We start from the raw sequence: 16,754 nt of genomic DNA on the forward strand, positions 1-16,754 counted from the left end.
CAGTTCCAGCTGAAGAGGATGAGTTACTACTGGCTAGGGATGATCCAAGATTCGATGGAATACACAAAGAAGTGCGAGGCTTGGAAATACCATGCGAACTTCATTCATCAACCGCCCGAGCCTCCACATCCAACTATAGCTTCATGGCCTTTTTAAGCATGGGGGATTGATCTTGTTGGTCCTATAACACCTAAGTCATTAGCGGGACATTCTTACATCCTCACAGCCACTTATTACTTTTCAAGGTGGGTTAAGGCTATTGCCTCGAGGGAAGCTAAGAAAGAATAAGTGGTGGACTTTATCTGCACTCATATCATCTATCAGTACAGTATCCCCCATCGAATCGTGACAGATAATAGGAGGCAGTTCTCCATAGCTTGATGGACAGGCTGTGTGAGAAGTTCAAATTCAAGCAGTTCAACTTATCCATGTATAATGTTGCTGAAAATGGGTTGGCAGAGGCATTCAACAAAATGTTGTGCAACCTACTGAAAAAGATTGTCTCTAAGTCAAAGAGGAATAGGCAAGAGAAGATTGGTGAGACATTATGGGCTTACCGAACCACTCATCGTATCCCTACAGAAGTCACTCCATATTCTCTTGTTTATGGGGTAGAGGTTATCCTTCCTTTGGAAAGAGAAATTCTATCATTAAGAATGGTGGTACAAGAGGAATTGACTACAGAATCATAAAAGTATAAACTGCACATTGCTCTTGGCTTGCATGAGCATAAAAGATGAACGACCCAAAAATAAAATTGAACTACATTATGAATTGATTTCTATCATTATAAAAGGTACTTGGGCAACTTAACGAAATTTAAGTTCATTCACATGATTAAAAAAAAAAAAAGTTCAGTTGCATAAAAAAGTAAAGAGTTAAAGGTAGCTTCAAGCATTAGAATTTTTTATTTAAAAAAAATGGCTCCCATATAAGAAAAAGGTTTTTGGGCACCACAATACACAAATACAGCAATTCGCGAAGGGGCCAGTTAATGACTTTGCCACAAAAAAGCTAAGTCCATCCACTTCTGTCTCCAAAAATCACGAGGTATCTCTCACCAGATGAGATGTGTTCGACGAAGTATATCATCATTATGCAAAAAGCGCCATAAAGGAATGAGTCTCGACGGCATGGTTCAAAGACAGTTTTAGAAAAAAAGGATAAGAGTTATAAGGTCATTGGACTTTTTCGAGTTCGTCCCTATGTTGATCAAATATGGATTGTTGGACCTTTCCAGGGCCATCCCCATGTCGATCAAATAGGGTTGTTTGACCTTTCCGGAGTCATCCCTATATTGATCAGGTGGCGATATAATAGGGCAGATCTTTCTGGGGTCATCCCTATGTTGATCAAATAAGGTTGTTAAGCCTTTCCGGGGTCATCCCCATGTTGATGGAGAAACGGTGATATAATAGGGTAGACCTTTCCAGGGTCATCCCTACGTGGATCAAATGACGATTGTTAGATTTTTCTGGTGTCATTCCCATGTTGATTGAGATATAATTGGGCAGACCTTTCCGAGGTCATTCCTATGTTGATCAAATGGGGGTTGTTAGACCTTTCCAAGGTGATCCCCATGTTAATAGGGAAATGGTAATATAATGGGGTAGACCTTTCCAGGGTCATCCCTACGTGGATCAAATGAAAATTGTTAGACCTTTCCGAGGTCATCCACATGTTGATCACGATATAATAGGACAAATTTTTCTAAGGTCATCCCTATATTGATTAAATGGGGGTTGTTAGACCTTTCCGAGGTCATTCCCATATTGACAGGGAAGTGGCGAAATAATGGGATAGACCTTTCTGGGGTCATCCCTATGCGGATCAAATGAGGATTATTAGACCTTTCTGGAATCATCCCTATATTGATTAAGATATAATAGGGCAGACCTTTCCGGGGTCATCCCTATGTTGATCAAATAAGGGTTATTAGACCTTTCTTGTGGTCATCCCCATATTGATCAAGTGATGATGTAATGGGGTAGACCTTTCCGGGTTCATCTCTATATGTAGATCAAATGAGGATTGTTACACCTTTCCGAGGTCATACCCATGTTAACTGAAATATGATAGGATAGACCTTTTCAAGGTCATCACTATGTTAATCAAATGGAGATTGTTAGACCTTTTCGGGGTCATCCCTATGTTGATCAAATAAGGGTTATTAGACCTTTCTTGTGGCCATCCCCATATTGATCAAGTGATGATGTAATGGGTAGACCTTTCCGGGTTCATCTCTATATGTGGATCAAATGAGGATTGTTACACCTTTCCGAGGTCATCCCCATGTTAACCGAAATATGATAGGATAGACCTTTTCAAGGTCATCACTATGTTGATCAAATGGAGATTGTTAGACCTTTTCGGGGTTATCCCTATGTTAATCAAATAGAGGTTGTTAGCCCTTTTCAGAGTCATTCCCATGTGGATCGGAAAGTGACGATATAATAGGGTAGACCTTTTTGACATCATCCATATATTGATCAAATAGGGGTGGTAGACCTTTTCATGGTCAGGCGATAGGGGTAAACCTTTTGGAGGTCATCCCTATGTGGATCAAATAGGGATTGTTAGACCTTTTTGGACCATCTCCATGTTGTCCGAGATATGATAAGGCAGACCTTTCCGGGGTCATCTCCATGTTGATCGAGATATAATAAAGTAGACCTTTCCAGGGTCATCCATATGTTGATCAAATGAGGATTATTTAGACCTTTCTGGGGTCATTCCTATGTGTGTCAAGGAGACAACTACATTAGGCCATTGTTGCAACAAAAAAATGAAACAAAAAAAATTAAAAAAAAAAACAAGAAGAAGAAAAGAAAGGAGAAAAAGAATGAAATTAAAAAAAAGATTAAAAAATGAAGAAGGAAAAAAACAAGGAGAAGAAAAGAAAGAAGAAAAAGAATGAAACAAAAAAGATTAAAAAAAAAAGAAGGAAAGGAAAAAACAAGAAGAAAATAAAGGAGAAAAAGAAAGAAACAAAAAGAAAGAAGAAAAAAGAGAGAAGGGAGAAAAGAAAGAGGAGAATAGAGTAGAAGATGAGAATGAGAAAGATTTGTGTGGTGAGCGTTATTTATAGAGGCCAAGATGGACTCAAATTCCTAATTTATTTTGGATTTCCTACTAAAATCTCATCTTTCTAAAAGATTTTGATAAGATTTGAATCAAAATATTTTATCTTTTAAATTTGAATTTAAGATTCTTGACCAATTTGAATGGATTACCCTTAAATCAAATGATATCAACATCCATTTACATCAATTTTAAATTTGGACATATTCCAAATTTTATCTCAAATTCATCTCAATATAAAATTTGACCATATTCCAAAATTTATCTCATATTCAAATCAATTTAATTTTTATCCTCAATCCAAATCAAATCGGTAAAATCTCAAATTTATTTCAGATTAAAATTTGGTCATATTTCAAATTTTATTGCAAATTCAAATCAAGTTTAGTAGTCTATTTCCAAATCAAATTGTGATAAAATCTCAAATTAAAATTTGGTCATATTCTAAATTTTATAAAAAAAAATAAACCGTTTAACTTTGAGATTAAATTGTATATAAAACCTCAAATTAAAATTTGGACATACTCTAATTTTCATCCCAAATCTAAATCATCCAAATTTAGACTTTTTAAATTCATGATAAAATCTCAAATTGATGTAAACTTCAAGTTTGGGCATCTTCCAAATTTTATATCATATTCATCCAAATTTAGGTTCTTATTCCTATTTCCAAATCAAATTGGGGGTAAAATATCAAATTAAAATTTGGTCATATTCCAAATTTTATCTCATATTCAAATCAAATTTAGCTTTTATCCTCAATCCAAATCAAATTGAGGATAAAATCTCAAATTTATTTCAAAATAAAATTTGGTCATGTTCCAAATTTTATCGCAAATTTAAATCAAGTTTAGCTTTTATCTTAGAACTTATAATAGAATCTCAAATTAAACTTTGGCCATATTCCAAATTTTATTTAAAAAAAAATCAAATTGTTCAACTTTGAGATTAAATTGTATATAAAATCTCAAATTAAAATTTGGACATAATCTAAATTTTATCCCAAATCTAATTCATCCAAATTTAAATTTTTATCCTCAAGTCAAATTAAGTCGAGGATAAAATCTCAAATTGATGTAAAATTCAAATTTGGACATCTTCGAAATTAGGGTAAAATCTCAAATTAAGATTTGGCCATATTCTAAATTTTATCCAAAATTCGAGTTAAACTTATGTACTAAATTCACAGGTTGACTGACACATCAATTGAGATCAAATTCAAGAACAGATATATTTGAATTTAGATTCCAACTTTATATTTTTCGAGATTAATCTACCCATATATGTGCAAAAATCTCGAAAAGGATATTTGTTGAATGAGAAATTTTGGATCAATCACAAATTGTCACGTCATTCACTCGAAATTTTGAATCATCAAATTTGGGACAAATTAGGAGTTGACATGTGTCCCAAATTAAAGTTGAAGACAAATTCTAATGACGTGTTTATTGAATCATATAAGATTAATTTGACCCAATTTGATATTATTGTTTGGGTTAAAGTCCAACTAAACCAAAAAATAGACTGAATTTGACCCAAATGTCAAATTAGGCCCAAAGGTCAGACCCATGGACCAACTAAGCCCAAGTCCAACTAATCAGGCTTATGGGCCAATCAAGCCCAAACCCACGAGGCCCACCAGAGAACTCTATAAATGGAGGAGCTCTCTTCATTTGTTGGGGCAGCAATTCTATATTGTAAAGAGCCTAGAGAGAATTCACCAACAACCAGAAAACTTCTAAACTCCTGAAGCTACACACTTGACACAAGTCTCTTGAAGATACAAAGACTCTTCTAAGACTTTGACTTAGAACGTCATACTTCGCTTCTTCAAGTTAAGCGCACGCATTCAACTAAGAGAGAACCAGAGATTCTTCTAAGACTTTGACTTCAAAAACTTCACGCTTCGTTTCTTCAAGTTAAGCACGCGCTTTCCTCTGACGCATCAAATCAACATCTACACCAACAGAAACTCAAGTTTAACTCCATGAAACAAGTTTCTCCGAAAACCTTGTGCGAACAAGAGTGTGAAATTGTTTAAATGAAATTAAAAGAATGAAGAAATTGGTAAAGAATATAAAAATAAGGGAGTGAGAAAATAAAAATAAAAGGAATATAAAAAGTTATAAATAAAATATAAGAAAGAGAAAATAAAAAAGTATAATGGTAACATATAGTATGGAAGAGCCTATACTTCCATACGACTAGATTTTCTCCCATAAAACGATGAAAATGATAATTTGGCGAGTGATGTGGATATAACATGTCAATGCATGGACCAATACGATTGTGACATATGGTGGCTTTAAATTATTAACAAAAACTCTCTTTATTATTATTATTATTAAAAGGAGTCTAAATTTAATTTTGTAAAATTATTTTACTTCGGTTGATATTTTGACACGTGGCAAGATAGGTTTTTTATTATTAAAATTGTTTTAAACAATTAAATTTCACTTTTTTTTATTTAATTTTTAAATTTTTGTTATTCAGATAAGTTATTATATTTTAATTTTATCAATTAATTTCTGTTATTAATCGTGAGAAAAATTGCAATAATTTTTTTGTTAAAATTAATCAATCATATTTGATTATTTAAGTAGGTAGAATTTAAATTTTTTATATGAGTGACCAACCTTCATTATAGAAGTAAATAGTGGGGTTGCTTCTTGTTTATAATTTTTTGACAATATGTGCGGAGGAAAAATCAAACTTATGACATCGAGGTCAATGGTATAATCTTTATGTCAATTAAGCTAGGTTCATTTTGACAACCTTCTTGTTTATTTTGAATGAATTTGAATGGTTGTTTAAATCAACTTTTATATAAAATTTAAATGTTTTTTTTTTGTTTAAATAAATTCTATTCATTGTTCTAGTGTTATCAAATAATTTATAAATGGACTTGGTTGATAGTTACATAAGAAATCAAGTTGGGTATGTATAATTGGAAGGATGAGGGTAATTATAAAATGGACTTGAATTATTGAAAGAGTTAATTTCTCTTTTTGAAGCCACCTTCTCTAATTCCTTCCCACTAGCTTTGATTGATAGTGAAATGTTAGACCAAATTCAATTCAAAGTTTCAATCCCAACCCTTCAAATTTTAATTGGGAATCCTTTGAAAGTTACTTCCCCCCCCGCCCCACAAAAAACAAGCATCACGACACAAACACTTTTCTCTTAGCCGCCTCTCACAATGTGTTGACCGATCAAAATCACTTTTCTTTTTTTTCCTTTTTAATTCAAAAAGAAGTATTATCAGTCTACATTTGGAATACACGTCTTCTTACATATAGCAAAAGAGAACCAATCGGGCAAATTAAAAGAATTTCTAAAGAAAAAGAGAGGTCTACAAAACAAGTTCTACAACAATTGAAAGTCACCGCCGCACGAACAAGACTGGTATAAATGTTGAGCAAAGGTTGAAATTGATTTTTCTGTGATTAGTTGAGAGGTGATTCTCGATAAGGTGAACGACCAAAAATCATCCAAAAAATTGCCTTTATTTTATTGAAATAATGAATTCGCGGTTGTCATAAAAACAATATAAAAAAAATATAGGAGAAAACATAGAAATAAGATTTTGTTTTGTCTCCTAGAAACAGGGTAATGCCCATTAATTACTAGAATTGGATGTTTAATCATCTAGGTTTTAATTTAGTCATAGATATATGTGTTTAATTGCTTAGTCTCCTAAAGGTAATTCTCCAGGAAAACTAAATATGAGTTGAATTCAATTCATGTTGCTAAGTGAAGAGTAGATTGTGGTTACAATTTGATCGCCTACGACTTGACCCCTCTCAATTTAAAAGAGTAAAGATGTGAGCGCATATGGATTATATGTCAAATTGTGTCTGGGTCTAGTTGAACAAAGTAATTACACATGCAAAAGTGAGCACAATTCCACTTGAAGGTTGAAACGGTTCTTGAATTCATTTTTTACTTTCATATCTTTTAGCATCAAATCTTTCTCGATTGATTTCCAACATTTCATTTTCTCTATTTCAAAAGCACAAGTCAAACTTCAATTTTTTTTTGGTTAACATTGATTGCAAATTTAGAAGATGACTTTTTTTTGTCAAGATTTACAATACTCCGCACCTCTTGAATTTCTTGGACTTTGCCCATTTTATACTACTTATTGGCAGTGTATATCTGCACCTATGAACATTTGGAGCCCATTAGTTCTCCATGATAAAAAAAAAATGATATTCTTTTTTGGTCCTTTTTGTATTTGGCAATTCATTTTATTGAATTTTGAGGAGCGATTTTGTTTTTAAGACTTTGTGAGATTCTTTGAGATTATATACTTTAGCTTAAAGTTTCAAGTTTTCTTTGTTGACAAATTTTGTATAAAAATTGTATAAATCGGAAAAAATGAAAATATCTATATGAAAGGAAAAAAAAAAGGGAGAAAGTTTATAGAAGAGTTGTCTTCTAGTTAATTATTTCCTAACTCAAGATAATCTCAAAAAACTTAATTATACAAATGGTAAGAAAATTTTTAAACTATATTTTAGTGGTTAAGGATACTAATGCAATTTTTAAAGTTTTTTTTTTTTATCGATTGTCATCCAAAATTAACTGTATGAGATTTAAAAAAAAAAAAAAGTTTAAGAATAATGTAACAATGTACAAAATTCAAGGATATACTTTGACCTCTTAATTGATAGTCCATACTTTATGTCAATTGAACTATGCTCATGGTGACAAAAACTATTTGATTTTTGAAAATAAATGGTGTTTTAAATTTTACTCATAAGTGTCTTTGGTTTTTTAGCTATTTTTCTAAAAATGTTTTCTAAATTAAATCAAACTTTGAAAAAAGAATGAATAGATCTAAAAGGTCAATTTTATCTTTGGAATGGTTGGCAATGTGACTATAAAGATTCATATCTAGTTAGATAAGGAAGAAGATCGGTTATATAAGTGAACACAATAATTAGGACTTTCGGGATGAAATTAAAAACAAATCAACAACGACTAGTTTATGTCCAAAGTGGAGGATTTGTTGTCTCCAATAAAATTTTGACTAATAATTCAAATGTTGTTATTGTAAAATGATTGACTAATCTTATTATAGGTAAAATGTTTTGTGATTTGTCTCGTTAGATGTCAAGCATCTTATTCTACACTACGCAGAACTTGCCCCAAAATATTTTCATCCTTGAAGATTTGCTTGAAATCAAAATTAGCAAAATAATGAAACCTGCTTTCGTTTTTTTATTGCAGAAAAGATTATTTCCATCCTTAAGGTTTTTCTCAAAACTATCATACATATAGCGTGGCTTCATCTCCATTAGGGTTAGCCCTTTTGATTTAGACTATAGTGCTATGTTTTATTTAGTTTGTTCACGTTGAGTTTCTTCACATGTTGTTAGTACACTTTGGGAACTTTATTATTGAGGATCTTATCGATAATCATTTAGACTAGGTTGAAGTGTGTTCATCTGTTGTCATTCATTATGAGTGAAAAAAGAGTATATCTCATACTTAGAGATAACCTAAGTTCTATTGTATTGAGGAGATCTCATAACTTAGCTTAGGAGAAGCTATTTCATAAATGTGAGGGTAGCTCACGCTTAGGGGAAGCCTAAGTAAGTCCAGAGGGAATCTCAAACAGAGCTTGGGAGCAGTGCATTTGTGAAAGTGAGGTGATCTTAAACTTAGGGGAGCCTAAGTTGAAACTAAAGAGTGAAGAATGTAAGTCATTGTAGAGGAAGTTTAACAAATAGGTACTTCATAGTAATTACCTGACTCTTTTGATAGTAAAGTTTCTTTCTATCAAGTAGGTGATATTGCACCAAACAGAATTAGCAACCTCTGAGGGCCTGTTTGGGCCCAAGAGTGGGGTGGGGAGCCCACTCCAATTTTATCCTTAGATTATGACCCTAGGGAAGATTGTTCTCAACCCCACGATCAACGTTGTTCACTATTTGCAGCATCTCCTCTCTTCTCCCTCGTCATTTTTGTCTCCGTTCTTGTCCGATCAAACACTATGTTCAAATCTGATTTTGTTCTTCCTTCTCTCTTAACTTCTATGGCTTTAGAACTGATTTTGATGTCGTCTTTAGATTTGATTTCGCGTTTCTTCATCCCCATCAGTTCCATCGCCATCGAAACTAAATCTGGATTCTTAGATCTATAGGTCTAGCCCTTCACATATCTATAGATCTATGTTTATGGTAGTTTTCTTCTTGAATGTTTTCTCTAGACCCTTCACATATCTATAGATCGTGTCTCTTCCCCTTGCCACTCAAAACGATCTTTCTCTCTCACCACTCTAAACTTTTGATTCCCTTTTCTACTTTATTCAATCTTCTCACTCTATCAAAATAGGCTCTAATTTGTTTGGTTGAGGAACGATTGTGCTTGGTGGGGATAAAAGTTATCGTTTGGAGAGTGGTAGGGTGTGAAGGACGAGATCTGGAGCTTGGTAGGGGGAGGTCGAAGGTAATCTTTTTTTCTCATTTCCCATTCGATGATCAGGTCCATTTTTTTCAAGTTTAGCTCAAAATTTTGTAAATCATGCTTTATGTTTGTCCACTGTTGTCCATTATTTTGTTTCATGTTCATTGTTTTGCTCCGAATTATTTTGCTTACAAATTATGCTCTGAATTTTGTTTCATGTTCATTATTTTGCTATTATCGACTTTGTTTATTGATTCTATCAGGTATTTGATGGGTTTTAGATTAGTTATTTGATGAATTTGATGAAATTTGATCATTTTGATTAGGTTATTTTCATTGTGTTGTCTATATCTTCATTATACTGATGAAGAAGAATGGATTTTGATTAGGTTATTTTCACTATGTTGTCTATAATGTTATGTTTATTCTTGGTTTAATTATTTGTCCATTTTCTAAATTAGGGTCTATTGTTGTCCATTTTGGTCACTATCTGTCAATTTTTTGTCACTTTTGGCCTCTATTTGTCCATTGGTTGGCCATTTTCGTAAATTTTGATAACTATTTGTCCATTGTTTGTTTATTTCAATCTCTATTTGTCTATTGCTTGTACATTTTGTAACTTTTGGCTTCCATTTGATCATTGTTTATTGTATATTGATTGACAATAGTTGTTAGGTACAATATTGTATTCATAATTAGCATATCCCTTGTTTTTAGGATGATTTATTATAAATTGATTGACAATGGTTGTTAGGTACTGTTTACTGTATTCATCATTGTCATATCCTTTTTTCGGATGATTTATTGTATACTTATTGACAATGGTTGTTAGTTATTGTTTATTAGATAGGTTTTTGTCAAAATCATTTACTTTTATTTATATATGTATCTCACATAAAAAATTTCGTGGGCCAATAATTCACACAACTATATATATGTATCTCACTTCACTTCAACTTAGGCCAAACTCATTCCATCTATTTACTTAATGCAATTGGTATCTCATTTCTCTTATCTCCAACATTTTCTTATTCTGTGTTTCCATGAACTTTGCATTTTTTTGGTTTCTATTGTCTCTATTGTTTGTCTCTAATTTTCAATTCTTCTTCCTTGAATGAAATAATTTACCATTGTTCGTCTATAATTTAAAATCAATTGTCGGTCGTTCTATCTACATTGTTAATTTCTCATTTATCATTATTCATGATATTATCTGAAATTCAAGTTTCAATTAATGAATTTCATAACTCTAAGGCTGGACCTGTTTCCATTCAATTTTTTTTTTATACTTTATAATTATGCTCTCACTTGCCTTCAAGTATAAGGACAAACATATTTCATCTACTTCATAAATGTAAATGGTATGTCTTCTCCCTCTTTATCCAACTTTTTTTTTTATCACGGGAGTTGACGAGTGCCTCCCTGTTATTACTTCTTGAGTATAGTACTAATGCTCTTTATTGTACTTTGTTTTAGGGTTGGTATTATTATAAATTAGCCGGATCAAACACTATTTACCAACTTTCTCTTGCTAAGGTAATAACTCTCTGTCTTTATTACTTTTTGTGTGCTCTTGTCAGGGTGGACTATTAGCATACTCGAACATTGCATGAGGTTCATTAACATGAATCTATAGTAATTTGGATGAATATTCATATATTCTTAATTATAGTTGTTTGTATAATGGAAATAGTAATATATGTTTGTTAGCTGTTTGGATGAATTTATTGTTGGATGACTGTTTTATAAATCTTGTTTATGTTTAGATGAATAACATTACTTTATACTTGTTGCTATGTTTGGATGATTGACTGTAATAATATTTTTTTAAAAAAAAGTATTATAAAAAAAAAGTGTAAAAAAAAAGTTTCACTATCACTTTCAAATTTCTTTCTATATTATCTACCTTTCACTAATGATTTAAAAAACCAAGGCAAAAATTGAGAACTAAAAAAAGTAGCTTTCAGAAAATAGTTGTTATTTTTGGAATTTGACTACGAATTCAACCATTGCACTAAAGTTTGAAATTTGGGATTAATTAAAATAGTTGTACCTAACAAAATAGTTGTTTGAAATCCTAGAATTGTGGATTAATTAAAATAACTCTCAAATTCAAATCAAAACCACCCAAATCCATAAATCAATAGATAATTGGACAACAAGAAATCAGAACTTCTGTATAATTTAAAATCTACAATTATTTAAAAAACCAAGGCAAAATTTGAGAACTAACAAAAGTAGCTTTCAACCATACTAAAGTTGTTTGAAATTTAAGATTAATTAAAATAGTTCTAGAATAATATGAAAGAAAGAAGATAAAAAAAAATTAAGAAATGAGTCCTAATCAATAGTGTATCAAAAAGAACAATTTAATTCGCTTATAGAATAACATGAAAAAAAGTCAATTTGTTGGATTTGTTTTAAAAAATATAGTACCAATTGATAGTGTATTTGTTTTTAAAATAACGTTAAAAAAATAACATAAAAAATCAGTATTGTAATTTTTTATGATCTAAAATTTTTCTTTCAGGATCAGTTCCAATTTTTTGAGTACACAATGGACCCAACAGAACTAGTTACAATACTAATAGCATTCACAACTTCACAACATTAATTACTTTTAACACTAGAGTTATTACTGAATGACTACAGGAGGATAGAAAAAACATCACACGACAGTAGATATCGTATTAGACAATTAGCATACTTTCGAATCATTCATGAGTCTGACTTATATTGTCGTCAAAGTACAAGAATGAATAGAAGATTTTTTGTCATTTGTGTCATTTACTTAAGACAACTGGCGGATTAGTAAGAACTGAAGTTATAGATGTAGAAGAGATGGTTTCCATGTTCTTACATATTTTAGCCCACAACGTTAAGATCCGGATAGTTCAAAGAGAATTTGTACGGTCTGGTGAGACTGTTTCTAGACATTTCAACACGTTTTATTAGCGATATTACAATTACATTACGTGTTGTTAAGAAAACATTTGCCGGTCATAAACTTGTGTACAAATCAGCAATCAAATTGGTTTGAGGTATAGTTCAACTACACAAACATTAGTTTGACGTGACTTATTTTTTAAGTGAACTTATGCGCGTGAATATTTCTTATTTTGTTCCATTGGGTGCGTTAGATGGCATGTACATCAAGGTAAATGTCAATGCAATTGATCGCCTAAGGTATAAGACGAGGAAGGGTGAAATTGCAACAAATGTACTATGTGTGCGATCCAAATGGAGACTTTGTATTCGTCTTATTAGGGTGGGAAAGATCGGCAACTGATTCTCGAGTTCTCAGAGATGCAATATCACAACCTAACCGACTGAAGGTTCTGAAGGGTAACTAGCTAGTTATACTATCTCTCTCTACTCATGTATTTCCAATATAAGGTTTGAAATGATTGGACGTTCAACAGGGTATTATTATTTATGTGATACCGGGTACCCAAATGCAGAGTTTTTTTGGCTCCATATAGAGGCGAAAGATATCATCTTTCAGAGTAGCGTGGAGGAGGTAATGCACCAACTCCTCCACGAGAATTCTTTAACATGAAGCATTCTTCTGCACGGAATGTCGTCGAAAGAACGATCGAGTTGTTACAAGGTAGATGGGCAATCTTGCGAGGAAAATCATACTACCCAGTGAAAATCCAATGTTGAACCATCATGGCATGTTGCCTTCTACACAATTTTATCAATAGAAAGGTGACTAACAGTGACCGAGGATTTGGATGAGGTGGATTCAAGCTTCGCTACACTAGGGGGGATGAGATCAATTATATTGAGAGTTCAAATAAATGGACCCAATGGAGGGATGAATTGGCGCAACAGATGTTTACTAAATGGGAGTTGCATAGCATATAGTGCCTTTATGCTTCTTTAATCAATTAAAACGCTTATTTTCTTTTTGTGTGTTGTGAAATGACTTCATTTGGAACTCTTTCATTATGTTTACTATATTTTGTGCTTCACTTTACCCAATAATTATGTTTCATATTTTTGTTTATTGTTTAATTGTATTAAAATACGTGTATACACTAGAATGCCAAGTTCCTCAAGAACATCAAACCATACTTGGACTAAAGAGGAAGAAGTGAAGCTAGTCGAGTGCTTGGTGGCGTTGGTCACATCTGGTGGATGGAGATCAGACAATGGGACATTTCGACCTGGGTACTTGGCACAACTACAACGTTTGATGGCTAGAAAGTTGCCCGGGTGTAATATCCATGGATAACTGACTATAGATTGTCGAGTTAAATCCTTGAAAAGAACTTACCAAGCGATCGCATAAATGAGAGGACCGACTTGTAATGGATTCAGCGGGAATGAGGAATTCCAATGCATCATTGTAGAGCAAGAGTTATTTGATGGATGGGTGGATGTATAATTTTGTCTAAACTGATTTACGAATATTGGTAACATAATCACCCACCTTTCATGTAGAGTCATCCTCCAGCAAAGGGGCTTCTACATAAGTCGTTCCCATACTATGATGATCTGGCCTATGTCTTTGCCAAGGATTAGGCAACGGGAGGACGATCGGAGACCTTTGCGAATATCGGGTCTGATGCATAAAACCATATTAATGATGGTGTTCCTATTCATGAATCACAGGATCCGAATATCCCACAATGTCTAGTTAGGGAATGAACATGTCACAAGATGACATGCATGGAACACGTACTAGTCGAAGTACTGAAGGAGAAAATGCTTCAAGAGAAAGTAAGAGGAAGCGAAGTGGGAATGAATATGAAACGACAGCGACTATTAGGAATGTGATGGAGTTCACAAATGACCAATTAAAGTCGATTTCAGAATGATCGAAAGAGAAGCGTGCAATCGAAGTCGAACTATGTGTAGAAGTCGTAAACCAACTCCAAGATATTCCTAAATTGCATAACCGACAGACGGTGAAGCTTATGCAAATCATGTTCTGCAGTATGCAAGATATAGAGAGCTTCTTATCCGTTCCCACAGCTCTGAAGTTGAACTATTGCAACCTTCTTCTTGAAGAGAATGTTTGATCAACCCGTATTTTGGACTGCTTTTCAATAATGAACAATGATTTTCAATTATGCATTTAATTTTATAGGTATGAAATCTTCCTGGTCATATTTTAGTCATGCAATCATGAGTTAGTTATTTTGTCTTACATTTTTCGCCTAAAAAGAGAGGTTTATATATGAAACACATGAATTGCATCCGAAAGTATTGTACTTTTTTTTCCTTTTTGGCCATGTTAACTAAGGTACCTCCCATAATGACAAAAAAATGCTGGTTAGCTTTTAGCATAAATTACAATCAAATTAATTTTGCATAAATTGGTGGAACATGTAGTCTTAATTATATTTTCAAAATATGATATTTCATATGCATAATTATTAGTATTATAAAAGATGGTAGTAGAAAAAGTTACACACGGTCTAAAATAATCTACATTCAAATTACAGACTGTTATAATTCAGATTATAATAACCTGCACTCCAAATACATACTATTATAAGACAGACTACAATACTTTACATCCCAAACACATACTATTATAAACCTAAGTATAATAGCCAGCATCCAAAATACATACTATAAAAACAGACAGTTTATTTTAACCCCCAGACTATAATAACCTATTTTGTGCCCCAAACACCCCCTGAGTCTCTATATCTCTACCCTTATATAAAATTAAGTTGGTCTACTTGTCAATTATTTTGTTACAACATCGAGCATGACGTGTGTGTATTATATATAAGGTTCACTTTAAAATTTTGTAATGTGTTTTTAATATAGGTACACTACAAGAAATTTTTACTATCTCAACCTAGGTATAAATTGTGCAAAACAAATACAATTTTTAAAAAATATAAAATAAAAGAGAAAATAGTCATCAAAATAGAGCTTAATTAAATTGATTTTCATATTCAAGTTAGAAATCAGGAGAATCCTGATTTATGAAAGTGAGTGACAAAAGATTGTTAGAAAATTAGAATTAACCTGATGACTTTTGATAGAAGTATGTCAATATATTTTTACATGTTCATAGGTTTAACATCGATATAAGAGATGAATGATCAATATTTTCATTGTACTATAGAAAAACCAACGAAACATAACAAAATATATATATATATATATATCAATCAAATATCACTAAAATGGATTAAATATTAAAAACAATAAATTTAATTGGTTTATTTTTCACAAAATGAAGTGGTTATTGTTGGGAAAAAATAATTAAATTTAAAACATAAAAATTAACGTGTAAAATCTCCAAACTAGAGAAAAAAAAATAACAAACAAGAAAAATTTCACTATGTGAAGAATTATTACAATCACACATTAAACTCTCCCAACCCAAGTTACAAGAGCACTCCCTCAAACCATTATACCGTTCACACAACTTATAAGTATATCAAGCTTAAAGTGCTTTAAATTATGATGATTTGAAATCAAGAACATAAGCTTGTTTGAGAGTGCTTGGAGCTCATTGCTCCCTTAAACTTTTTCAATGTAGGACAACTGTATTTCTAATATTTTGTGAAAAATACAACAGTGCTATGATCATTTAAATATTTTAAAATATCACTCAACATTGATATTTATTATCGAAGACTTGGTAATAGAAGGTTTTTTTTTCTTTTTGGAAATAAGGTATTTCTTTAGAATATTTGATACAAATTGGTCCATTCATTTTTCCACCTTTAACGACAAAATAACGAGCATGGGTATGTTTTATGGGCTTTAAAATTGAAAGCTAACTTGTTTTTTACTTTGCTTAAAGTAGAGATTAATTAATCTTTTTGTAATACATTAAGTTTAGCCCTCCTTTTTCATATTTTTATTTAATATTTGCCTCAGCCGTCCACCTGCCCAACGGACGGCAATATCTTTGTGTAGTTTAATTAAATTGTATAAAATAATTATATTTTGTTCTTTTCATTAATTTTTATATTAATATTAATTAGAGCCATTTATTTATGTAACACGTATCTATATCGTATTTGTTGAAATGACTCTAACGATAGAGTTTGATATGCTTTATGACATTTGACCTATATTTCTTTTGTCATTTAAATACATGACAAGTATTAATCCAAACAACATTATCAAAAAATTGGTGTATAGAAAAACATGTACGGATATCGAGTAATATGAATTAACAAAACTAAATATATTAGTAGAATGAAGGTAAACTTTATATCAATTAAAAATCAATATTAATTGAGAAGGACATAACATTGTAGGACTTGAACCAACTT

At 31.9% G+C, this 16,754-nt stretch overlaps 1 protein-coding gene and 1 long non-coding RNA gene across 2 annotated transcripts; both read left to right on the plus strand.

Moving 5' to 3' along the window:
• Window positions 1-380: 380 nt before the first annotated feature.
• On the plus strand, window positions 381-692 carry LOC120088969. The gene has a single exon (XM_039046407.1). It carries the CDS (start codon window positions 381-383, stop codon window positions 690-692), a length of 312 nt encoding a protein of 103 aa, XP_038902335.1.
• Window positions 693-9,008: 8,316 nt separating this feature from the next.
• On the plus strand, window positions 9,009-13,484 carry LOC120088012. Its single transcript, XR_005484786.1, has 3 exons — window positions 9,009-11,031; window positions 12,636-12,840; window positions 12,957-13,484. It is a non-coding gene; the product is annotated as an uncharacterized LOC120088012 (long non-coding RNA).
• Window positions 13,485-16,754: the final 3,270 nt, after the last annotated feature.

The sequence above is a fragment of the Benincasa hispida genome, chromosome 10 (assembly GCF_009727055.1).
Source record: "Benincasa hispida cultivar B227 chromosome 10, ASM972705v1, whole genome shotgun sequence".
Lineage (NCBI taxonomy): Eukaryota > Viridiplantae > Streptophyta > Magnoliopsida > Cucurbitales > Cucurbitaceae > Benincasa > Benincasa hispida.